Below are 26,679 nucleotides of genomic sequence, written 5' to 3'. Positions count from 1 at the left end.
AGCAGAGTTCAGGAAGAGTGGAGTCAACATTGACAGTTACTGACTTGAACAGTTTTGTTGTTGGTAAAAAAAAAAAAAAACAAAACAGAAATCACTTGCTGAAAGTGAAGGTGAGAAAAGGAGAAATTGCCATGGCAAAGTTAAAAACATGGTGATCTTGGTGTGGCACAAAATGTTCAGAAAAATTTTCCTGTCCTTAAGGAGTTGCTGCTGCATGAGTAATGTGTGCTTCACTACATAGCCCTTCTACGCAGAAATGCTGTTTCCACTCTACAACCCACTTTACAAAGGGATGCATTTTATTTTACATTTAGAGGAGGAATAAACAATCAGGAGACAAAAACGATACATTATCTTATGCCGATCTCTTAGAGTTCATTTTTTTTTAACTCCTGCTCAGGCTGCACACAAATACTGGGAATATATTTTAATTTCAGATCTGATGTGTGACATCTGGTAACTCATTTATTGCTAATGAAGTTTTCACAGGAAGCAGCAGTCACCGGTATCTCATCTTATTTTTCAGTTGGCAAAGTGTTGTTTACCTTTTATTGGCCCAGCATCCGCGCCTCTTATCACAGGCTGTGTAATTAGAAAGCACAAGTAACCCAACATAGAAAAGGAGTGGAGCGTTAAGTAATAGTAGATAGAATGACCTAAATGTTTTATTGTCATCAGTCGTGTAGTATCATTTAATTTATGTTTACAAATTAGATAGTATTTAAGAGGAATTATCGGAGCTGGCAAAATAGTCCAAGCAGCCTTAAGCTTCCCCTGAGTCTTTCCACCCCTTGCTGGTACTTTCGTTTCTTCCACTTCCAGCATCATGTGCAGTTTCCCAATCTCTCTTATTCAAATTTGCTTCTAGGAGGAAAAAAATTAGTCATTTACACCATAGTGTGAATTTAATAACACCAACAAAATTCCCAAAGCTCTGGGATCTCATAGCATCTCCACATACACAATCTCCTTTGATGTTCCCAGCAATCATGTGAGCCAGACTGGACAGATATTTACTGCATCGTCATCATTATGAACATTATCATTATCATTGTTTTCCAGAGGAAGAAAATGAGTCGCGGGTTAAGTGAAAAGCCAAAGACTCCATAGCTTATAAGAGGTAGATCATGTGCTTGATTCAGATCTTTTGGTTCCCGTCATTATCCTCTTCTCACTACCTTAATTCTAGCTCTCTCCTGAGTCATTGTGGTCCCTACCCAAATAGATCTTAGTTCTAATGATGGTATGGAGGTGAGTATCCACAAAATTTCAGATATTTGTGAGTATTTTACTAGATGACATCCTGCTGGATATACCTTAACTATACCAGTCCTGAATGTGTAAAAGAAATACACAGTTTAATGAGTAAGAGTTGCTCATACTTCCATTTTTTGATACCTCATAAAGGCCAAGGGAAAACATTTTAGTTGAGGGTATTTTCATTGTTTGTTGGATTTGGTTTTGCCTGTTAAATCATCATTTAAGCCAGAGTTTGAAATTAAGTTGCCTCTAGGGCAATGTTTTTCAACTATTAGTGTATATCAGAATTCCCTGGAGGGCTCATCAAACACAGCTCTCTGGACTCTACCCACAGAGTTCCTGATTCAGTGTGCCTGGGGCAGGGCCTGAGACTTGCCAGGCCACAGATTCCCGGGTGATGCGGATGCTGCTGTTCCAGGACCACACTTTCAGAACCATTGCTAGAGGGGCCAGATAGGGAACTTCAGTGAGTTAAGCACCTGCACTGTGCTGTCCAATATGGCAGCCAGGCCTAGGTGGTGGTGAGCACTTGAAATGTGGATGTTTTCAACTGAGACGTGTTAGAAGCATAGTTATACTCTGGATTTTGAACACATGGTACCAAAAAAGTAAAATATCACAATAATTTTATATTGATTACATGTTGAAGTGACAATTATTTGGATATATTGGATTGGTTAAAGAATATTCAGAAAATTAATTTCACTTGTTTCTTATTTTAATGTTTTTAAAATTTTTAATTGCATATATGGCTCACCTTATATTTCTTTTGGACAGCACTGACTTAAAAAATCACAAAGTAGAGAAAGGTGGGGATTAGTGAACTACAGAGGATTCAAATCTCAAAAGCTATTAGCATTCTGCAGGCCAAAGAAAATATATCTGTTGGTCAGATTTGGCCTAAAGGCCCAATTTGTACCCAAACATTTGCTGCCACAGGTATTAAATGTAGCAGCTATCTAATATCTACCATTTTACTTTTCTTTAAGCATTAATCAAGTACTTGTTATAATTCGTGAAATAAAAGCATTAGATTCTAATAATTAAAAATATTTCTGCAAATTTCTGAATTTAAAAAATTCCATTCATCTTTTTAAGGTCTGGGTTTGCTTTTATTAAATTCATTTCACTTATTCTTGCATCATAGAAAGATTATATTTCCAAAATGCTTTTAAGTCTTCCAAAGACCTGACCTTTTACCTTTAACAGTCTCTGAAATAGAGGTGAGAACAGGTGGTGGTATTCCCATTCTAAATATTTAGTAATAGTTAAGGGATAACAAAGTAAGAGATTAAATTGCCTGTATACGATTGTGTCACTGGTTACTGGCAGGGCAGACCCTTTACCGGGACTCCAAGTCCGGTGCTTTCTCTGCCAGACTTTTTGCTGTCCCTGAAGTTTTACTGTATTTTAATGTTTAAAAAAAAAAAAGTAAGAAGTAAAATGTATACAAAACTGTTTGGAAAAAATGCAATTATATGATAAAATAAAATAAATATTACCCTTATAGCATTCATTTTCTTAGAACAGAGTCCCTTTAACTTTTTAAAATGTTGACTAATACTTAAAATACTAAATGATACCTTACCAGGAGGTGCTTTTATAATATTCTTCCCTCACCTTTGTGTTTTTATCTGAGCAACTGAACCATATTAATTAATTTCTGAAGTTTAAAAAGTTGTATTTTCCCATAAAGAATCCGAGTGTAGATTCATTTTGTTATGAGTTATTTTAACAATATCACATTGTGCCCCTCTTTTCATAGAACGATGTAATCTCAACTCCCTAACTTCAGGACATGCTTTTAATTTTAATTTTCAAGTATGGACTAATCTCTTTCACCTGGTAATACCAGTGAATAACAGAGGGATGTCTGAGAGGCTCACAGCCTTTGGCCATAAATGTAATGAAACATGTTTGTCCAAACAGGGCCCAAACCCATAGTATTGACCTCATTAGCCCAGGGGCACACCGGCTATCCAAATGTTGTGCTTGGAAAACATTTGAGTGATAGTTAATTTTTTAAAAGAGAAAAAGACTGTGACTATAATAATTTTATGTGGAGTTTCTTTATTCATCTTGAGTAAAAGGTAAAATTATTTTCACTTTGTTGATTTCAATGCAGAGTTCTTATGTTTAATATAGAATGTTATTAAATTAATGTGGGATTAAAATATATAAATAAATATAAATAACTGATTTAACAATATATATTTCACTTCTACTTGTCAAGCCATATTGGCCTTGTTGGCAAAAGAGGCATACATATTCAAAAGAAAGATTATGAAATTTCAATGCTTCAGAAGCCTTTTTTAAGTGTGCAACCAACTCCCTGAGGATACAGAGTAGACGTCTAGGGATGCTAAGTGACTGATTCAAGGTCACCGAGCTACTGAGTGGAAAAGCCAAAATTAAAACCTCAGTCTCCTTTCACATTTTCCAGGACCAATTTGCAGACTATCATTCAAAGAATATTCCTACTGCAATCAGAACATTGAGCAATTTGGAGGAATATGTACAGTATATTGAATATTTACTCCTTCTAGCTTCATTTAAAATTCATGGTTATGTGATTTGTATAATGCTAAAAGCTTTAATCTGAAGTGAATTGCCACGTGGCCAATAATCTCTCACATAAAACTCATAATACATATAAATTCTATAATATTATCATAATTTCTTAAGGGTGCAAATTAATTAGTGCTGCTTTTCCTGCCCAATAACTTTCCTCATACCCCTTAAAGTGGAATTTGAAATGAGATCAACAATTTCTGCTGCTGAATTAAAGGTTCAAAAAAATAAAAGTGAAGTGGCTTCACATAGGAAATCTGGGGTCTTGTTCACAAGCTAGATGAAGCAGCTGTTATTGACGGGGAAGACCACATTGGTGCTGCCTTTTTTATTTGTTGGAAACCCTGTGAGCAGTCTCCAAAATCCGTGTTGTTTAAAATGATGTTTTCTCCCCCATGATGGCTGAGATGCTGATTTGTTGAAATGTGATCATTCTAGTGGGGAAATTCTATGAATCCATAAGTTTGAAGAATTTGCGAGTAAAAAGGACAGGAATTCATTTATTTACAGACTTTCTTCCAAGTGAGGTTCTATTTTCCTTTTCTCCTAGTCTCTGGAGTCTCCTCTCTTTAGGCTCCCTAAAAATGCCTTTCATTTTCCTGTATATTGAACATAACGATATTTTCTACTGACACCCACATGTCAAAGGAAGATTTTGAAAGCATGTAAATTAGACTTGATCACATATCTTTCATCTCTACCTGTTTCTCTTTTTTTTTTTTAAATAAAAACAACAAAAACAGGCAAGAGTTTGGGATAGTGACGTTGGGGAGACCTTGGGACATTCATCACAACTGAGTTGTTTAAACAATATTTTATAATAAGCAGGAATTTCTGGAGTGAGGTTTAACTGTCGTTTAAGTTTCCATTAGTAGATAATAGTCTTCAATAATTACCATGATGCCAAAATGTGAGATTAACATTTTACTTTCATTGAAATTTATATCCTAACTTGAAAGGAATTTCCGAATTTCCTTTCATAAAGCTGGGTTCTTTGGGTTCTTGGGTTATTTTGGATGAAGCAAAGGGGAGGACTAGTTGGGAATGATGGAATATTTACCCACCATCGCCACAGTTGGTTACAATAGGTGACGTGCAGAAGTAAGAAAGCAGCTAGCCCTCTTTTCATCTCTTATGTGGTCAGACCACAGTGGATGATATTGACTTGGATGAGGGCCAGAAACCACTGTTTACCACTTACACATATCACAGAGCCATTTATTAAGTTTCAGGAGATTGGCTCTTAAGTGCTTAATTGGTATGACATTAATAATTTTAATAAAATGTTTTGCATCGAGAGAAATATTCACCTAGGAATTACAGGGGTGAACAAAGTCATCTAAAAAGCATTTAACATAGGGAAGTTAGGCCAGGATTACCAACCAAAAGCGTGGCGTTCTCCTGTGCATCTGACTTGAAGGCAATTCCAGTCACTTGCCCTATGGTGCCAGGTGCTCTACCATGCTGCCCTCTTCTCGGCTGCCAGAATTAACGGTATGGGGGCAAATGCAGCCCGGGAAGGCTTGGATGCTTCATCAAAGGCCGTAACTATGGAGGGAAACTTCAGTCCAGATGAAGACAATGGACTAAGCAGGCATAGAGAGTCCCTTCCTGCCCTAAACACAAAATGCCAGATCACAGCTCTGGTTAAAAGTTAAGACCACAGGGTCCAGAGAAGGACTAACACCAGATACACAGCTGAGATAAAGTTCTAATGACTTTGCCAATATGGAAGGCAGGGCCAGTAGACACATGTACTAAAGACAATTGAAACTCTATTGCCTGATTAAAGCTAGGGACTGGAAAATTACTGCATATTTGAGACCAAAGACTAGAATACTTCTGTAGATCAGCTTATGTTTGAGTATGGGTGGAGGGCCTAATCTATAATATCTGCAAAAACAAATTTATGAGGTTGAAAACTAAGCTTGGAAATTGGCATTAAAAATTTCCAGGTCAGATGAGTATTGTATGCCCAAACAAAAGCATCACAGGTTGCCACCATCCAGACACATTAGCCTCCTAGGAAGTTAATTCCCACCAAAGATGAACTCACCGTCAAAGACTACAAAACCTAAGAGAAAGGAAAATACCAAGAATAGAGCATCCACAGATGCAGCAAATAGAATTTATATCTGAGGAACCACAAATGGTAAAGCAACTGGGTTGGGGCTCTTAACATACAGATGTTCAAAATGTTGACAGAGATAAAGGAAAAAGTAGACTTCATAAAATAGGAATAGAAGGCTAAGAAATAAGAGGATTTGAGAAAGAAGTACAAATCCTAAAAATTTTCATGCTAACTTCTATGAGTCAATAAATTCACAAATGAATACTAACAGTTATTCCCTGTAGACTACTGGGGGCGGAGGCAGAGGTGGTGACGCAGGAGCAGAAACAGCTGCTTTCCAAAGTCTGAATTATAAAATAGGAGCAATAAAGAGAATGGTTTGTTGAACAGGATGGTTTATTGAGCTGTCCAGCACTATGAGCAAATGATTTACAAACTCTGGCCTGCTCTTTCTGATATTTGAGAAAGATACTTTGATAGAAGACTATTCCAAAATATAATTACTTGGTCTTTTAGTTCTCTATTATCATGGGAAACTATGAGTTATTTTTTTTCCTTAGATTGCAAAGTCATTTAAAAAGGAGATTGTAATGAACAATTTAATTAGATTGGTTTGGGCTTGCCTAAAAGCTTAAGAAGGTATTAATATTCTAATCAAAAGTCTTGGGGAAATATTCTTGGAATAACAAAAAGAAAATCTTCTTTCTTATACTTGTTTTTAAGAACCAGGGAAGCTGTCAATGAATACAAGGTAGCTCTTACAAAAGTAATCATTAAACAAATGTTGTTTGTCCACAATGAGCCAAGCCCTGTGTTCCCAGCAGATTGAAGGTCCCCACCTGACCATGGCAAATTTATTCAGCTGCTTAAGATGATTTTTTACTCATACTTCAAAAGAACGACAATTTGGAATTTTTAGACTTTTGACAACAGAAGGAACTTACCAATGATAAAATTTTTTTTCCTAAATCTCTCATGCTTTCTTGACCCAGGCACTGTTCTGAGTCAGTGCTTGCCTTAGATTCAAAAAATAATAATAAAGATTCAAATAATAGATTTGAATAGTAGAATAAACACTATTTGAAAGATATGCCCAGTGCTTTCACGTTATCTCATTTTATTCCTACAATAATCATGTACAATTAAAATCACTCTTTCTATTTCTTACAGATCAAAAAACTGAGGTTTGTGTTCACAGAAATGGGGTGATATCCAGAGCCACATATATTTGTACATGGCAAAGAAGAATTCCATTTCAAATCTCTTAACTACAAACCTATATTCTTTTCCCTAAGGGAAGATGGTGCAATGGAATTCATTTAAGCCTCAGAGCCTGGGTAAATTCTATAGCAAGACTCAGAAATAGGAAAAATAGGAAGAGGTGGATCCTCTTGTGTTTTTTATTAGTGTTCTCCCACCTATAACCCTGCTGGGAAAAGGAGTAGAATGGAGCTGAAACATAGCTGCTTTCTGGGACTCACAAGTTTGTTTTTCCTAATAGATCACATCTCTGTGTCCTTCAGCTTCTCACCAAAACAGCATCCTTTCAGCTTCAAAGAGAAAAGAGCCCCACTGTTTCCCACTCTTTTATCATTGGTACAAGATAGCTGCCCTTCACAAAAGTTCCAACTTTCCCTCTTTCCCGAAAACCAAGTTTCTCTGGGAAGACATATCAGTAGCAGCAGTGCAGACTGGGGAATGGCCTATGTCACCCTCCCATCCAGAAATACCTAGTGCACGTTCAGATCCCACATCCCCGAGAGGGTTGTGCAATATCTGTAAATTTACAAAAGCTGTTTCCCATAGATGATGCTGCAGGCATTGGCAAGGAGGGAAAAGTTCAAGTGGTGGCACAATCGCTCCCTTGGCTGGCCAGCTGGTCACCTTTAAGTTCTAACCATTCTGTTTCCCATACAGTCTCCAAAATGCAAGTGCCATCTTCTGATCCCTCTCCCTTTCTGCCACCCTGCACTCCCCACCAAACTAGTCAGTGATAAACCTAGAACATTCCACCTGCCTCTAGTATGGCATTCAACACACTGGAAATAACCTATCTCCCTGGCTAGACTCAAACAGTGCAAAAGAAGAGAAATACTGTGACTATTCACTTTGCATCCTTGACACCCACACATAGCAGGTGTTCAGTGAGTATGTGATGAATGGATGAATGCCCACTGAATATACTATTCGTATTTCTGCTCCCCTGTGCTTGCTTCTGCTATTTCCATCACCTAAAATTCCTCTTTCTTTTTCCTCCACCCTCAAGTATGAGAAAATTTGTTTCCTTCCTAGGTAGGGAGTCTTTGTCATTATACAAACATTTATGTAAAATGTTTTTCTAATTAGTATATTCAGTGCTATGTCTAGAGTCTTTCAAGTGATATACTCATTAAAGTAATAAATACCTCATGAACTTTCCAGGGATTCTCCTCTAGCTGTTCAGAGCAACTTTTTAAATATCAAATGTTAGTCAGTATGGATAAGTTGTAACTGAAGAAAAGGCTGACCTCAGCTTGTGAAGAAGTTGGAGTCCAAAACTAAGTTTGCAAATTGGTCCATACAAATGCAAACGTTTTCCCATAGAAATTCTATTATGAATGCCTGAAAGAGCTAAAAGTAGAACTAAGAGCTGATCTAGCAATCCCATTACTGGGCATCTACCCAAAGGGAAAAAGACGTTCTGTAAAAAAGACACCCGCACTCGAGTGTTTATAGCACCACAATTCACAATCGCAAAGATGTGGAAACAGCTCGAGTGCCCATCAATACATAAGTGGATTAATAAAATGTGGTATATGTATGCCATGGAATACTACTCAGCCACAAAAATCAAAGGTGATCTAGCACCTCTTGTATTATCCTGGATGGAGCTGGAGCCCATTCTACTAAGGGAAGTATCACCAGAATGGAAAAACAAGCACCACATATACTCACAATCAAATTGGCATTAATTGATCAACACTTAAGTACACATATGGTAGTAATATTCATCGGGTGTCAAGCAGGCAGGAGGGGGGAGGAGGGGATGAGTATATTCACGCCTAACGGGTGCAGTGCGCACCATCTCAGGGATGGACACACTTGCAGCTCTGACTCGGGCGGGGTGAAAGCAATATATGTAACCTAAACATTTGTATCCCTGTAATATTCTGAAATAAAATATATACATTAAAAATTTTTTTAAATGAATGTCAGTTATAGTTTCAGACTAGTCGATATAATTCAACTCACTCCAAACATAGGATTAATGGAACCAACGTGATTTGTGTGCCCCCAAAGTAGCATCAAGAGGGGAAAGAGGAAGGGGAGGGGGATTTCCTCCCTGCTCTCACAGCTCAGGGCACCCAAGGGATTCTAACGTGTAAAGTGTGTTCCTTCCTATTTTTACTGCCCTAATGCCTGAGATGAAACAAATATTTACCTCTGCCCTAATTTTCAGTCATGGAGTTCACTCAGGCCTTTTTCAACCTTTGAGGTTCTTTAACCTTGACATTTCTAATTTTTTTCCTAAGCAAAATCTATCTGATCTCAACTACATGTTAAAAGGATAGCAAATAGGTAAATTAATCCATATTAAGACACGAGTGACTGCTAGCCCATAGACCTTTAATAAGTAATTAATTTTTAATAAAAATTGTGTTTATATAAATGAATTTATACCTCTAAATTGGCTTAAGTTCAGTAACTATAATAAAATTAACTGAAAAATAAACAAGGTATAGGGAAATCCTCCGGGTGAAAAATAGCTAATCATAACTCCCTAAACTAGCCTTAGTTTCTGTTAAATTATTGCTTCTTTTCATCTTCTGTTTTCTAAACCACAGATTTCTACAAGCATCAAGGGGTTTCTGCTTGTTTATTTTATTTTGCTTTTTTTTGTTTGTTTGTTTTCTTGCCCAGGGTGAGGCCCAGGTTGCCACTGGGTATTTTCTCTGATACTCCGTAAGAAGCAGGATGTAAATTCATTTCTTAAGCCCCGTAGAAATTAGTCTCAATGCTCAGAGCATTTGAGGTATATGCGATTCACCCATTCTTTTGTCCACTCACTCTCTCATTCGTGACACATTTATCATCTGCCTCCTGGAATGCACCAGGGCCTACATAGTAAAGAATATGATTTTTTAAAGCCCTCCCCTCAAGCAGACCAGTGGAGGACACATGTACGTCAACAGACAATTATAATTAAGCGTCAAAACCTGTATCCAAAGTGCCAAAGCAGCTCAGAAAAATTAGGAGGGCTTTACAGAAGATGTGTCATTTGCGGTAGGTAATACTGTTCATGGATGCTAACGTCCTCCCGAGTGAAAGGTGAAGGAAGAAATTTAGGTTACACAAGGCTGAATACAAAAGGGAAAGATAATGAGGACATGGGACCAAAAACTTGGATAGGGAGAGTAACTTCACTCAGGGAAGGCAAAGAGGCCACATAAGAATCCTTTTCTTCCCTTGTGTTATCTCTTAAAATCCAGCCACTGGGGTCTCACCTGGTGCCCAGCACCCTTTCACACCAAGGAGGACACTACCCTAAGGACGTGTGTTCAGCTCTCCTGGATGCCAAGCACAACCATGCTGGGCAGAGCAGTAGTGGCCATTCCTGCTGCTCTGCTTCCCCAGGGCACGTTGCTACAGGGGACGCATAGCCATGCCCAGTGGGGGCCCTGCTCCTGGGGCAGCAGTAGGATCTGTGTGCCCAGCCCCACGCTCCGCCTCGCTGTCCTCACCTGTGTCCCAGGCTGACCTTCACCTCAGAGTGTACCTGTAACACATTCTGTGACAGCGTCTTCAGCCTCCTTCCCAGGACTTCCTGATGAACTCTCATCTAGGGCAGAATGTGTTGATTTTCTAAATCACGTAAATGAATAGCTTGATTGTTGATTATGTAGCATATTGGAGCAAATATTTGCAGAAGTACTTGTGGAGCTCATTCCTGAACATCTGATTCTCCCTAAAATCCTGAAGAACTGCTGTTATCTCAAGCCCTCACAAAAGACATGCTTTGTTGACAATCCTGGCTTAATCTACTCATTTGACATATTTTTTATATAGATGGTTAACCTCAGAGTTAAATTCTGAAATGGCTGGTAGGTATGAAAGTTAGGAAGGGGGTCCAGGCTCTTTTGCTAGACAGAAGTTGGAAGTTAAAAAATACAGAGTTACTGCCTGTCGAGGCCTAGAAAATCAGGGAAAGGATGCTATTTCCCAAAATCTTGAGCTTTCCCCCCCCAGCCCTCTTAAATCATTTCCCACAATGACCAATTCCTCAGTGACCTAAAGGCAGCTCTTCTGACCACTTAAAGGAGGATGCTAATAATTTTTATACCTAAGTAAAGATTGTAAGCTGAAAGAAACCACTTAAAGAATAAGGTACAGATGTGTCACACTTCTGAGTTTAAAGATAAATTAATTAGCTTTGCTTACCACAGGAAAAACTTTCAAGTCTTTCTGAATAACTAATTCAGTAGTGTTTTCTAAGATTTGGGTTATGTTTTTAATAGATTTGGAAGCTAGGATTTACTCATTTAAAAAAATGAAAAGAACCTAGATAGGTTTATTCAAATAGGACCTCACTTCCATTTCTCTGGAAGATACTTATCACTTTCTACAAAAGCAATATGTTCTAAAAATTAAATGTTCAATCTTAGACTTTAGCAGTTCACAGTGTTTCTCTAGAAAATATGATCCAATATTTTTTCCTAAGACAAAAGTTGTGTTACTGGATTTGTAATTGAGAAATGAAGCTTATTGTTTACAACTGGAAGTTTAAAAATTTTTTTCCCCTTTTTACTTTTATTTTTTCCAGGTGCATTTGTTATAGTGTCTGAGATAAATTCAACCCAGGAGGTCAAAATGATTCTCAATTCTTCTGTCGAAGATGGTATTAAAAGAATCCAAGATGACTGTCCCAAAGCTGGAAGGCACAATTACATATTTGTCATGATTCCTACTTTATACAGTATCATCTTTGTGGTGGGAATATTTGGAAACAGCTTGGTGGTGATAGTTATTTACTTTTACATGAAACTGAAGACGGTGGCCAGTGTTTTTCTTTTGAATTTAGCACTGGCTGACATATGCTTTTTACTGACTTTGCCACTCTGGGCTGTCTACACTGCTATGGGATATCGCTGGCCCTTTGGTAATTACCTCTGTAAGATTGCTTCAGCCAGTGTCAGTTTCAACCTCTATGCCAGTGTGTTTCTACTCACGTGTCTCAGCATTGATCGCTACCTGGCTATTGTTCATCCAATGAAGTCCCGCCTTCGACGCACAATGCTTGTAGCCAAAGTCACCTGCATCATTATTTGGCTGCTGGCGGGCTTAGCTAGTTTGCCAGCTATAATCCACCGAAATGTATTTTTCATCGAGAACACCAATATTACGGTTTGTGCTTTCCATTACGAGTCCCAAAATTCAACCCTCCCCATAGGGCTGGGCCTAACCAAAAATATTCTGGGTTTCCTGTTTCCTTTTTTGATCATTCTTACGAGTTATACTCTTATTTGGAAGGCCCTAAAGAAAGCTTATGAAATTCAGAAGAACAAGCCAAGAAATGATGATATTTTTAAGATAATTATGGCAATTGTCCTTTTCTTTTTCTTTTCCTGGGTTCCCCACCAAATATTCACTTTTCTGGATGTGTTGATTCAGCTGGGCATCATACGTGACTGTAAAATTGCAGATATTGTGGACACCGCCATGCCCATCACCATCTGCATAGCTTATTTTAACAATTGCCTGAATCCTCTTTTTTATGGCTTTCTGGGAAAAAAATTTAAAAAATACTTTCTCCAGCTTTTAAAATATATTCCCCCAAAAGCCAAATCCCACTCAGGCCTTTCAACAAAAATGAGCACACTTTCCTACCGCCCCTCAGACAATGTAAACTCATCCACCAGGAAACCTGCGCCATGTTTTGAGGTTGAATGACATGTTTGAAATCTGTCTGTGAAGTCATCTTGTGAAAGAAGGAGCAAGAGAAACATTCCTCCACAGTACTTCGCTACCAAATGAGCATTAGCTGCTTTTCAGAATCAAGAAGAAAGTGGATTACACGGACTGAACCAACTTTTCTAAAGCTCTGAACAAAAGCTTTTCTTTCCCTTTGCAACAAAAGAAAGCAAAGCCACATTTTACATTAGATAGATGATGGCTGCTCTAAGAACAATGTCAGAAACTGGATGAATGTATTGGTTTGGGAAATTTTACTGACAGAAATGCCATCCCCTAGTCTGCTCTTGGCCTGTTATTTTTAATTTCCCCATAAAGGTGTTCAGAATATATTAAGTCTTTAGAGGAGCAAGAGGAGGTCAGAGTTCAAAGTTGTTCTGCAAAATAGTCAAAGGACAGTAAAGCTTTTGTGCCTGTTTAGCTGTAAACAACTGTGGCCCACTTGTACTGGCTACTACTCATTTTATATACAAAGATTTGCCAAGCAGTAGTTGTCAAGTTTCAGAACCTTTTGTGAAATTCAACCAGTGTCTTAGAGATTTACACTGCCAAAACAATGCCAGTAAGAAGGCTTATTTGTATAACGGTGTTACTAAAGTCACATACAAAAGTTAAACTACTTGTAAAGATGTCATTCTGGTCCCAAGTAGTAGTGTCTTCCTAGTCATATTAGTTTGATTTCATATCTGAGAAGTGTATATAGTTTGTGGTAAAAAGATTATATATCATAAAGTATGCCTTACTGTTTTAAAAAAGTATATATTTTACACATATACATGTATATATCTCTAAACTGTTGTTACTTAATTAAAATCTGTCCAAGTTGTAGTTACCTTAAAATAATTTTATTTTAATGTATTCTATCTGCATTACTTAAAATAGATGCTGATTTATTTTTAAAATAAGACAACTGTGAATAAATATTAACATATTTTCATTTAAATTTTGATATAACTGATAGTTTAATATTATTGGTTATAGATTTTATATCTTGCCATTGAAAAGATAAAGAAAAAATATTTTGCTCTATTGCACCACATGGAATAAACACACCGTTTTGAATTTTCCAAACTTTTTCACGTAATGAAGACAAAAAACTAATTCCTTATAACACTAAAATGATACATTATTCTACTCAATTTTTTAATGATAGAATTTTTATGATTATATACATTATCATTATAGGACAGTTAGAAAATATAGAAAAACATAAAAGTCATGTTTAGCTCTTCCACTCGAAAGTCATCATTTTAACATTTGGGTGCATTTTTTTCTACCTTTTTTATTCATTACATACACATACATGTATAAATCATAACACTGAAGTCATAATGTGTATAGTAATTTGTGTACGTATTTTTCACTTAATGGAATAGCATAGTAGTTTCCTACCCTATTAAATATTTTTCTAAAACCTGTTAATATTTGCATAATATTGCAAAATACAAACACAGAAACACACTGTGGTGTAGTTAGCTAGCTAGCAAATTGGAACATTTAGCTCTTTTCTGACTTTTTGGTATGATAAATTACACTGAAGTGAACATTCAAGTACATGAATCTGATAAAGTCCTCACACTCATCGAAGTGCCACAACTGAGTATACAGAGATGAACATTTTTAATATTCTAAATACGTGTTGCCAAATATTTTCGAGAAGACATGTAACAATTTACAATACCATAAACTGTGTACGAATTTATCTCACCGCAGCCTCAGCAGCATGGGGTATCTGCTAAATTTAAACAGAAAGGAGAGATTTACCATGAGAATCCAGGCGCCATACTCAAGGGCAAGGATGCTACCGTGCCTGAAGAACACGCTTTAACATTTCTGTTCCTGCTGAGCAGTTGCCTCATTCTTCAACCTAGAGGCCTTTGCTCCTCCTGAAATCCACACGCAGCGGGCTGAGGTGTTCATTCTGGCCCAGGGAACTGTGGCCAAAGAACTGGGTGATGTATAGAATAATGGAAGGAAGTTGTGGATAAGGGGGTCCTCTTGGTGCACAGTCTCCACAAAGCAGACTATTACATTCACATTCCCAAGGATAGAGTTATTTTATGAATAAGTATGGCTACATATGCCACATACCATTTTCCTTTTATACTATTTTAAATTTCATTAATATAATGCCAGCCACTCACCTCAAAGTTCTTCTGCTATTTTCACAAAGGAACACCTCTAAAAAAATAAATTCTAGCTTATCCCAAATTAGAGTATAAACTTATCCTATTTGAAATCTCTCCTGATCAGCTTTATAACTATTCTTTTTTTTTTCAGTAGTCACTTTAATCTGAGGGACATTAAGCACTTCAAACTTGCTTAACCATTTGATAGGTTATAGTTGATAAGATTTCTGGTAGATAATTGTATTTAGATGTCCTATATCATGTATTTATTAACTAGTGTGAGTAATGTGTTTCATGCCTCATTTTTACTTTAATTTCATCAGATTATATTGTGATTTTTGCCACATATAATTTATGAAAAAGATATCAATAACCTTGATGATGATTCTTGCTTTTTCGGTGAGACTAACTTAATATTGAAGTTAAGATTCTACTTACCAAAATGTTAGGATGGGCTGCCATGATTTATTCTTCATGAATTTATTTAATTTATTTAAAGGTTAGGTAGACTCCTTATTTTTGGAATATTTTAAAAATTTATACAGAAAAGAATATTTACTGTAAAGATCTAGGCGCCTAACAGAACTCAAGAGCTATATGTATTGATATAGATATAGACATAGACAATATTCCAATTTACATTTCAATTCTTATTACCCCATGAGCAAATTCATCTTTTCAGTCAATAATAATTCATTCACGGATTCAATAAATTTTGTATTGCCTGCCTACTCTGTGCCGAGGAACTAGAGTTGTATAACACATAGTTTAGAATGTATGATAAACATTTTTCAGCTGCTGCGGCAGTGTGGAACAGAAGCAACTTGATTGCCAAGCCATGGAAAGACTCACAGAAGTTTGATACCATAGATTTTCAGTTTTGTAACTCTCTGCATTTTTTTTCCAACAGTATGTGCCAAGCTGAGGAGCCAGAGAAGAGAAAATAGATTCAGGCAGTTCCTAAAAGTGGTGAGTGAAGAAAACAAACCCCAGGGAATTTCAGATACTTGGTATGAAGGATAAGATCTCTGAAGGTAAAAAAAGTAAATCAGAAGCAAGTGAGATATAGAAATGCTGAGGCGTGGACAGGAGGCTGGAGGCAGCCATGTACTGCCTCAAAGGCCAGGGTGCAGACCTCACAGGAGAGCTGCACACAGATGTTTAGGGCCCCAGGGCCATGTTGGACCCACTGGACCCAGATCAACCGGAGGAAGAGGGAATCCGAGAGAAAAGCTATAAACAGTAGACAGAATGGATGGGGCAAGATTCAACTCTATAAATTTTATATATTTCAGACTGTATGCTAGGAGAGACAGAGCCCCTGTAAAGCCATAGAGGAGGCCTTGAGGAGAATGAATAATAAATGTAAAGGGAATAAGGAAATGGAAGAGATAAAATTTTGGAGCTAATGATCAGAGTCAGATTTTCCAAATTTTAAATTTTGATTGAGTCAGTTAAAACATGACATCTGTAACTACATCCACTCTTGTCTATTTGTACAGTGGACACACATGGAACCATCTGAACAGTGTCCCTTCTCCCCTTATTGTGGAAATGTTCTGCCTCACCCAAGGACAGGACTGCCTCAGGATGACCCTTTTTCCTACCTAAGCCCATCCCCAGGCCACAGTTAATTGCTCCAGGCTTGAAGTAGACCAATCACAATTTTTCCTAAGGATTTTTCAAACAGGCACTGATGAAGAGTTTGCCTCTCCCCAGTGCTGGAATTTGTGAGATGTAAATTTGGGACCCACCATGCCTCCCATTGTGTGAAGAAAGCTGGTCTGCATGGAGAGTGCAGTTAACAGAAAAGGAAAGAGAGCGTCGCAGATGCTTGAGTCCTTGATTGTACCTGTATCTAATGCCCAGCTGTATCCCTGCCCACCTCATAAGTTTCTAATCAAGGGACCAGAATACAATAATCTATAGCTAAGATCTGCAAGTGTTTCTTCCTGCTTATGACCAATAAGAATTTTCCTTTTGTAGTGACCAGCACATCATCCATTGGCCATCCAGCAGGGGTGATGCCATCCAAGTCCCAAAACTTCTTGGTCCCTCTCTTAGTAAGGGGTCATGTGAACTACCCCTCTTTCATGTGTCTCATGAGAGAATGAGGGCCAGGACATTTGACAGTGTGGGTGTTAAGGGGGAAGCAGTGTGGAGATATGGAAGGACCAGTAGAGAGAGGGGACTAAGGTTACTATAATTTCTACTGTTGTAAGTTATTGTAAACTGAGATCTCCCCTTGGGATGGCACAGTGGTAAAATACTGTTCTGTTGCATGAGAAATTATAATAAATATGATTTGGACCATGAAATTGTAAGCAAAGAGAGGAAATGAGTGCCCTGCACCAGCCGAGGACCCAAAGACATGGCCTGCATAATACCTGGGCCCTCCTTAGTAGACAGTGACCTGGGAGTTCTCTGGGTTTCATGAGCACAGCATCCAACACTGCCCAAACCCAACGGGAAAGGCCTGCATTCACCAAACCAACCCACCCTACTTGAGAAGTGACGTAGCTAAAGTCCAAAAAGATGAATTTCCACAATCAGGAAAAGCCAGAATTAGAAATCTGACTAGTGTTTTTTTTCCAAAAGCTTAAAGTGAAAGAATTTAGCTTTAATAACATTTAACTCTATATCATTTATATACAAGGAAGCTTTGTATAATAATCCTCAAAGAGTTTAAAGACCCTGAGATTTACCCTTCAAGCAGTGGAATAGGAAAATATTTATCTATATGCATAAGAGATGTAAATTTGATGAATAAATGATGTTAATTTTGAAACTATTAAAAGCCAGTTTGCTGTTATGATTACTTTGCTTCAAGTATCCAAATGATGATGAGCCAAAAACGCCCCTGGGCCCAGTTCTTGATTCATTTCATGTCCTATAAAGCTTCTTTTGAAAAACTGAACAAGATAAGAAATAGAGATCCTGGCTGAACCTCCCAGTGAGTTGGGATATATCTCATGAACTTCTTTTCCAAGCCTGATGAAGTTCTGCTATGCCATATGGGCACATACAGTTGCTAAATGATAATTTTCCAAAAATAAGCTTCAATTCTCCAAAATGGCAAATGGAAAGCAGCTGGTGTTAGCCAACAGGGAGAAGCCCTCCTAGAGTTCACCACAGAGAGGAGAGCATCATGTCTGCAGACGCCGGAGCAGATCTGCTGAGAACCAGCCGGCGCTGTGTGACGCAAGAAGCCCCAGGTGCAGATTCGTTCTGACTGGTGGCCTTCTCCTGGCCATTGTTGCTAACATCCAAGCAGTACTGAATGTGCACAATGGAAAGTATATTAGCCAGAGGATAGGCAGGCAATTCTCTAAATAAGCAACTGCTATTCTCATTTATTCACATAGTAAGTGGATAATGGGGGGCAGGGTGGAATACCCTTTTCATTGATGATATCACCTTTATAGCTGTTCCTTGAGCTCCTTTATCTGTTCTACTTTCTTCCAGAGATAGCCCCCTATTTTCATTTGGGTGCCCACTCTTAGTGCAGAATCTGGATAAGCCTCCATCCCCATCATTGCCACCAAATCTGTGGATGATGTGAGAAGATGTACACAAATCAGTCCATCATATTTCTCTGGCTGCACTGAGATTGGCACATAACCTAAATGAACCCAATCATGGTGAATTTCCTAGTTTTTCCAGGAGCTTCCAGACAAAATGCTTGTTCTTTCCTATTGTGTGGGACCAAGCAGATGTGAGGAGATATTGCAGATATTAATATTTGTCACTCCAAAGGGGGAGATGGAGTTTCCAGGAGTTTTCACAGGGAGCATAAGTATACAGCCAACATAGTGAAAGACTGGACAAAGATATGGAGAGGAATCAAGTCTTTAGAACATAGTTTGAGAAGTAACTCTCTGTGTAGGAACTAGTACCACCCTCCAGACTTCTCTTTTTCCTAAAGTAGCCTTCTCTTTTTTATGAAGCCAGTTGAGGATGGCTTTTCTATCAAAGTTATCCACTAAAATCCAATCTTCTGTAAAATCATTATAGCCATCATTCATCAAATTCTTTTTATAGAACAGGAACAGAATTCTCTCCTCACAACAACCAATCATACTATTTCTGTTATTATCCAATGAGTCAAAAAAGAGACCTAGAGATTCTCACATAATCAGTCCAATATAACATGACTGATAAATGCTGGAGTTGAAATTTGAACCTGGGCATTCTAACTCCAGAATCTATGTTTTTATTGGCTGACTATGTTGCTCTTTTCTGCTCTTACCCCCAGCCCCCTAAGTGGTATTACAAATTACGAATTGTGTAGGTACTTTCCAAAATATTGTCCATGCCTATTTATTCAAAATCGAGATGATAATATTTTACTTTGCCTTAAACCCATCTTATTAGATTTCAAGCTAGAATTTCAGTAGTCTTTGTCCTTGAAAATTGGGCTTACTAATGGAAAGCACTAATTGACCTTACACAGCATAGTGCTGGATTTTACATTTATTGTAATTTGATTTTGGATGAGTTTATATTGGGTCTAGCAAATAAACAGGCTACAACTGTTAACTGTCACAGTAATTAGTTAAATGCTCTGGTCCTTTCTGAAGCCAAGAATTTAGATAGCATTTACTAAATGAGAGGGGGAAGGAAATTCCTAAGTTAATTTTCATGTCAAAGTTTTACTTTCTTTACTTTACTAGCCTAAAGGAATGATGTTCTTTTGAAGAAAATATTGTTGTTAAACTACATTATATTCTCTGAAAGATTTTCTTTAAGGTATACAGTTCAGATTTGGCAACAGATTTAGGTGAGGAATAGACCTGGAATAATCAAAACAAAATTGTGATTTATTTCAACTGTGCGTAGAGACCGAGAAGATAAAGGTGACATTACTATGCGTGAGTCCTAAGGACAGTTCTAACAACTACATTGAAAACTAACTCAAAATGGATGCTATTCAAGACAGTGAAAGGTGGGAAGAGAGTTGCAACAGAACAGGCAAAGCATACTCATGCTTCACCTTTTGCTCCTGGCTGTAGAACAGGTAGAAAGGAGCAATTATACATGAAATATTTAAAAACAAGGTGGTTCCATCATGGGCTGAGGAAATGACCATGACAAGAAAGTTCCAGCAGCCAAGTAGCTATGCAGCCTATCATGATAGGAAAGTTGGGCATAAAGGTAGATCAGTGACTCCCAACCAGAGTGATTGTGCCCCCCACGGGATATTTGGCAACATCTGGAAACATTTTTGGTTGTTACAACTTGGGGGAAGGGAGTGCTACTGGCATCTAGTGGGTAGAGGCCAGGGACACTGCTGAACATCCTACAATGCACTGAACAGTCCTAAAAGACTATCTGGTCCAAAATGTCAGTAGTGCCGAGGTTGAGAAGCTGTGTGAATTAGGTACAATACGTTGTGGTAAATAATGAAGTGTTGGTCTCCCAATTTTTATAACCCATAAAATGCATTTTTCCCTTCTCTTTTTTTCTGTGCTCCCATTTACTTTCTCAAATTGTGTTGCATGTAAACTTCACCCAAATAACTTATTTCATGAAAAAATTTTGTCAAAAACAGCATGTCATTTCTGGGGCTATTAGTCTATTAATCTTCTACAAAAAGTGCTATATTTTAAATTCATTTATGAATGCTAGGAACAGAAGCAGCTGGTAGTATGACGTAAAGCTGAAGAGTTACACTCCTGCTTCCATGGGAGACAAAATGAAGGTGTGGGTCCCACTGAGCTGCTAATCCTCATAGAAAACATTAAGTGAAGAAATAAAACATGAGCATGGGGTGCTTCTGGCAGCTCCACCAGGACACTCGACAGTATCCTAGCATTTGATGTGAGTCTGAGGAAAATTTTTATTGAACAAAATCAAAGGTGCATTTTATTTTTACTCTAAATATTTCCATAGAGAATGTGAGCAGCTTCCAATGAAAAGCACATTAAAACAGGTAATACAAAAGAAATCAGACAGAAGAACCACAGAAAGTAAGAAGCAAAACCACTGAGTGTGTGGACAAAAAAGTAGTTGTGACTCAGGAAAATACTGGGTTCTGAGCTTCTTGCAGCTTCTTTCAGGTTGAAAGGCATCACTAAATCTTCAGCTCTTTTTATCAAAGCCAGAGCAGACCAGGTCCCCAAGTGGAGCAGCCTTCTTGATGCTGAATTCCTAAGGGAATTTCCCACATGAGATTATGGGTGGAGACATAGAGTCACATTAGGGATTATTTTTAAGAAACATTTTTTCACTTAGGCCTAATCCTTAGGTGGTTGTTCTTGTAGTGTTATTCTTAAAAGCCAATAGTGCAACATCAATTCCGTGAAGCTTGTTGATGTGAGGGTATTCAGTACTATGGTATGAAAGTCATTCAATGTTGCACTCGACTGGAGCAGTGATATCATTGCGATGGGGACCTCTGAGTCCAATGAAACCCTAGATGACATTGGTTCAGACTTCCTAAAAAAGTCCAAGATCTCCAGAAATTTCTGCAGAAATTTGAGGAGCTTACATTTCCATGTTCTCCTTTAATTCTAGCCATCTGCTTTCCCCAGTTCAGATCATCTCATTGTTCCACACAGGCTGTAAGATGCCCCTATTCCATGTGATACAGGCATGAAACAGCTCCAGTTACACACACACACACACACACACACGGAAAGCACACTGACATGCTATGTCATGGATGCAAAAAGTCCTCTGTACCCTGGAACATTTCTCCCCTGGACTCCATGCAGTCCCAAATTTCACTCCTCTCACACATCATCCCCTTCTTTCTCTGCACCTTTTCCTTTTTTATCATCACCTCCCTCGAGGCAGCAAACCCAGTTTCTATTTCCACACAAAGCAGCCTAGACATTCATTTCATTAGCCACCCTCTACTGAATGTCAACCATGCCATGCCTTCCCTCCCACAGAGATTCATTTTCTCCCCAAGTGGACTGTCAGGATATGTCCTTAGAAAAATTCCTTAAGAGAAATTCCAGCCCACAATACCAAAATAATGAACTGTTCATCTCAACATTGACAGTCTAGTGGTTCTCAAATAGTGGTACCCAGCCCTAAAGGTGGGAAACAGAAAAATTCCTCATCAAATGGAATATCTTTATAATTTGATTTACTCAGAATCCATGCTCCAACTATCTCCTGTTTTTCTGCCAGCCTGATTTGTCACTTCCTGCTGTTTCTACTTGCCAAGGGCTATCCAATGCTTTGCATAAGGCAGGGCCCCTGGGCTCTGCTCAGAGTGGGTGTGAGCACCCACTCCTCAGGGAACACTCCCAGGGTCCATCCAATGGATGTTTATGTTAAACCATCTCAACATTTTTCTCTTTATATTCATTTAACACAGTATTGGGCTCAGTTTTTATGAAGTTCTCATATTCCATAGTTATTGCAAAATGTAAAACAATGTCATCTTTATTTTAAAATTTAAATCATTATGTAGCTAATACATGGAACTATACATTCTAAGTAAGCATTTTCTCCATTTACCACATGCAAGCACAAAAATTATGAATGTTATTTCAATATAAGCTCACATTTTAAAAAATACTGATGGCAAGGGACTAATTTTACAGAAGTTAAAGCTTAACTTTTGTTCCCTTGGACTATATGTTCCTTTCACAACCTTCTGATACTTAAGGGCCATATCCAGACCTTGTTAGGAGCAATAATATCAAGGATGCAGCTTCCACTCTATGCCTTAATTAGTTTTTTTGATTCAAGAATACCAATACAAAAGAGGAAAACACAAAAGCTTTCATAAAGGAGTATATGTTTTTCTGATGTCAAATTGCATTCTGTCATTCTAAGAGCCCAGAACCAATTTTTAAATAAGAGAGCCGAGCATTGCTCCTTCTTATTTTCCCTCTCCACATTCAATGCCTAAAAAGAAGTTATGACTCCAAATTAAACTTGAGGCCATTCTCTGAATACTTTTTCTAGAAAGTCCTTTTCATTTTATTATGTAAGATATAAGCCAAGAGGTTCTACTTTAAGAAAACAGATCTAGAATTTTTTTTTGTTTTGCCTGAGCTCAGCACCATGATTTGGTGGCTATATTGAAAAGGATTCCAGAACATTGCTGCAAGCAAATGGGTGGAGACATAGAGTCACATTAGGGATTATGTTTAAGATTATGTTATTTTTCACTTAGACCTAATCCTTAGGTGGTTGTTCTTGCAGTGTTATTCTTAAAAGCCAAGAGTGCAACATCAATTCCGTGAAGCTTGTTGATGTGAGGGTATTCAGTACTATGGTATGAAAGTCATTCAATGGCACACTTGACAGGAGCAGTGCACTCCTATGCACATGTGGAGCTAATTCCAAACACTATCCAGAGAAAAACAGCACGTTAACAGAGTTATGTAAATAACTAACACCACCTGGGGGCTCTCGCCACTTTCATTAGATCCAGGTAAAATTGCTGTGATGACATCTGGTCAACTCTAAAATCTATGAAATGCTGGGTCTTTTCCTCCAGGTCTCTGCAAATCCTGAGGGGACCTGCAGGTCTCACAGATTGGGTTCCGCTTAAAGAAGACTGTGAGATAACGGTTTGTGCAGGATTTGAGGAGTGCTCCCAGGATCAACATCTGTGAGGAAATAAAGGGAGCAAGACTGGGAAGAGGATGAAGTCGGGCTGCAAGGATACAATCTCATGCAGGTATCAGACAATCCCACAGGGAGTTCTGGAGCTGGAATGACCACAGTTACACCAAATTTGGGTGTAACCTTTATATCTTTGTGCCTTATAGGCCTGAACTTTAACCTCCCACATTGACCAGTCTTTGGAGGTAGTCTGCCCTCCGAGAGTGACACCTAGATGGCTTTCTCCAGCAGAGGGCCATTGTCCAGAGGAAGAAACTCAGCTCTCAGCTGCAGCCCAGCAACCCTCTCAGCCCCTGGGGGACTAGTGCCTCAGACCTGAAGAAAGGATGGGGCAGAGCCCTGTGGTGTTCACCCCACAGGCTGACTGGGTGCTTAGCTCCTCCAGCCCCTCCCTCTCCCCTTCTCCTTCCTCCTTTTCCTCCTTCTCCTTCGTGGGCTCCTCCTTTAGCACAAATTGTTTCCATTCTACACCACATTGCCCCAGAGCAAAACACAGCCTTTTCTTCACTATCCAGAAGACATCCTATGACACCAAGCGCTTTTTGTGTTTCATTCAATCTGCTCAAGAGGAGAGGAATACACACCACATCCTGGAGTGTAGGGCACTCTCTCGAATTCCTGCCTTCATACTCTTCCCCTTCTCCTCTAGCCTGTGAAAGCATCCACCTTGTATAGAAAGCAGTTGAAATTAAAAGCAATGGAGTAATTCTCTTGTTTCCTGTGGATTCAAGAAAACAATGAGATGGGAGAATTCACATTATCATAATCCAACTATTTTGAATCCCCAAGCAATTCCTTTTTCCTTTTCTGCAAAATTGTCATCATAAAAACATAAACACACAACCAATATTGTTTAATGACCAATTATGAAGCTATCCTGACCTAAATACATACACAGATTACTCGCTTTGACTTTCTATATACGGACCTGAACAAAAGGAAACTCCTTCTGTCTGTCTTCTATATTGATGCAACTGGCTCTCTTAAAACTCTCCCAGGCCCAGTAGGCTCATATTCCTAATTGCCTACTGGGTGGACATCTTGATCTGGAGGTGCAAAAGTCAACTCGCGCTCAAATTATCCGAAGCCAGGCTTCAAAAATAGGCAGTAAGATGTAGCTTCATCCCACCCACACTACTGGCACTGGACACTGAGTTCTTGCCCCACTTCCACTGGTGAACCTAGAGACTGGGGGGTCAGGAGGCTGGTGACAGCCCGAGAAAGAATTTTCCCCAAAACCTGCTGGCTTGTGTGCAGCATCAATTCCATGTTCAGTTGCTGGGCAGCCAAAAAATAACAAATGAGCTCTCCAAAAAACATTCGTTACTAAGAAGGAAAGGACAATAAAAACGTGATAATGAACAGAGCCCATTCTGGACACAACTGGATAGTCACTGCAGTTGCTGTCAGTGTCTGTCCTCTGTCTGTCACTACACACGAGGCTGCTGGCTTTCCTTCCTATGGCCCATGTCCCCACATCACCAACTCTTTTCACCAGCCCAAAAGGCAACTTTTGGCTAATCTATTATTTACTGTATAACTTACTTTCATAAATCTTTCCCCCCACCACCTCTTATCAAGTCAGATTTTAGTTAAGTCAGAAGTCTCTAATAAAGTTTCACATGTTATAAATTTTAGGAAAGGAAAATTCACTGGATAAGGTCTTCTACAACTCCCTTATTCTACAGACGTCAAGGCCCCAGAAGATGAACCCAGCCATCGCATAAGATTTTCTACTTTAACACAGAACAAGGCCTTACATGCAATGGAACATCAGAAGTGGAACTCCAACTCTTAAATATCAGACAGAGGGAAGAGAACTTTGGAACAGAAGATGTTTCTAGGGCTCTTAAAATCACCATAGGTCAGCCCCGAGAATAGGAAAAGGCAATGAAAGGAAATGACAAATCACTCCCCAGGGAACCTGGGAAAGGGGAGAAAGGGAAGGTAGGTTTGCAGGTAATTAGGGAAGAGAAGCCTAGCCTTTCAAGCAGAAGCTGCTCTAATGAGCCATCCCCAGCTCTGCAGCTTGTCCTCTTCAGTTCTTCACAATGACAACTTCTACATGTCTCCAGGGGTCACACCTCCAGCTTGAGAGACACTGACCAAAGCAAAGGACCTGTGGCAGGGAGGAAACCAGCCCTGATTTAGAGCTGTGCTTCTAGACTTTAAACTTTAAAAGCATTCAATACACTTCACCTGGGAATTCTGATGTAGTAGGTCTAGGATGGGGCCTGAGAGTCTGTATTTCTTACAAGCTCCCAGGGAATTCTCTTGACACTGCTCTGTGGGTCACATTTTGAGTAGTTAGGACCTAGTACATGAGGACAGAGTTCAGCTGGAGTTTGAACTCAAGTCTCCCATTTCCTAGGCAAGTAAGCCACATGCTCTCACCTAAGGCACATTTCCTACATGTGAGAGTTGTATTAAAATAAAACTTAGGGAGCTTCTAATCAAAACATGACGTTTGTTATTTTTGGCACAGGGACTACTTTTGAAATATCAGTAGTCTGCTAAAGAACAGTAACAGAAATTCAAAACACCAAAAGCATTCAAACAAGAAAGCACTTCCAAACCACAAACCAAGGTTACTATGGCTATTTCAACATTGGTTCTAGGGTTCCTCTAATACCATTCTGAGTCATCAAACATCTCTGAAATGTCTATGACTCTGTTTTTGCCAGTTAATTTGGTATTGTTTTGAGGAAGGTGTTGCAATTTCTTGCACGTTAAATGAGAATGCTCAGACTTCATGCAGATTATAAGACTTGGTCTGCACAGCAACCCACAATCTCAGGCAGACTATTTCAAGATGGAGCGAGACGGCCATTATATCTCTTTCAGGGTTTTATCTTCTGTCACATGCATATGGATGCAAAGCAAGCAGGCAGCAATGCCACACTTCCCTGGTCATTGAATACCCTGCAGTGTACTTCTTAATTAAAACCAGCATCACAAATATGATTGCTTAAGTGCCGAAAACCTAGCCCGCTTAATGGCCAATCAGAGAACTACGTGATCATTAAATCCATTTGGAACCACTTTTTTTTTTTTTCCTGAGGTGAATACAGTTAGGCTCTAAATATTCTTATTGTTTCCCATAAAGTG

The 26,679-nt window shown here is 38.6% G+C and overlaps 1 protein-coding gene and 1 long non-coding RNA gene across 4 annotated transcripts in view; both read left to right on the top strand.

Moving 5' to 3' along the window:
* AGTR1 (angiotensin II receptor, type 1) overlaps window positions 1-13,706 on the top strand; it is a 44,207-nt gene extending 30,501 nt beyond the window's left edge. For both annotated transcript variants that reach the window (XM_012642949.1, XM_012642950.1), the window contains exon 3: window positions 11,703-13,706. In XM_012642949.1, coding sequence (XP_012498403.1) covers window positions 11,750-12,829 — 1,080 coding nt within the window. In that variant the 5' untranslated portion in view covers window positions 11,703-11,749 and the 3' untranslated portion in view covers window positions 12,830-13,706. The remainder of the gene's footprint in view (window positions 1-11,702) is intronic.
* Window positions 13,707-15,675: 1,969 nt separating this feature from the next.
* On the top strand, window positions 15,676-26,059 carry LOC105809123. Of its 2 annotated transcripts, none has more exons than XR_001137425.1 (3): window positions 15,676-15,948; window positions 23,444-23,626; window positions 25,260-26,059. It is a non-coding gene; the product is annotated as an uncharacterized LOC105809123 (long non-coding RNA). The 2 variants fall into 2 exon arrangements; XR_001137424.1 differs by having other exon boundaries at window positions 25,210-26,059.
* The last annotated feature ends 620 nt before the right edge of the window (window positions 26,060-26,679 follow it).

Source organism: Propithecus coquereli, unplaced genomic scaffold (assembly GCF_000956105.1).
Source record: "Propithecus coquereli isolate 6110/MARCELLA unplaced genomic scaffold, Pcoq_1.0 Scaffold19, whole genome shotgun sequence".
In the NCBI taxonomy this organism is placed as follows: domain Eukaryota; kingdom Metazoa; phylum Chordata; class Mammalia; order Primates; family Indriidae; genus Propithecus; species Propithecus coquereli.
This window is presented reverse-complemented; position numbering and strand designations above follow the sequence as displayed.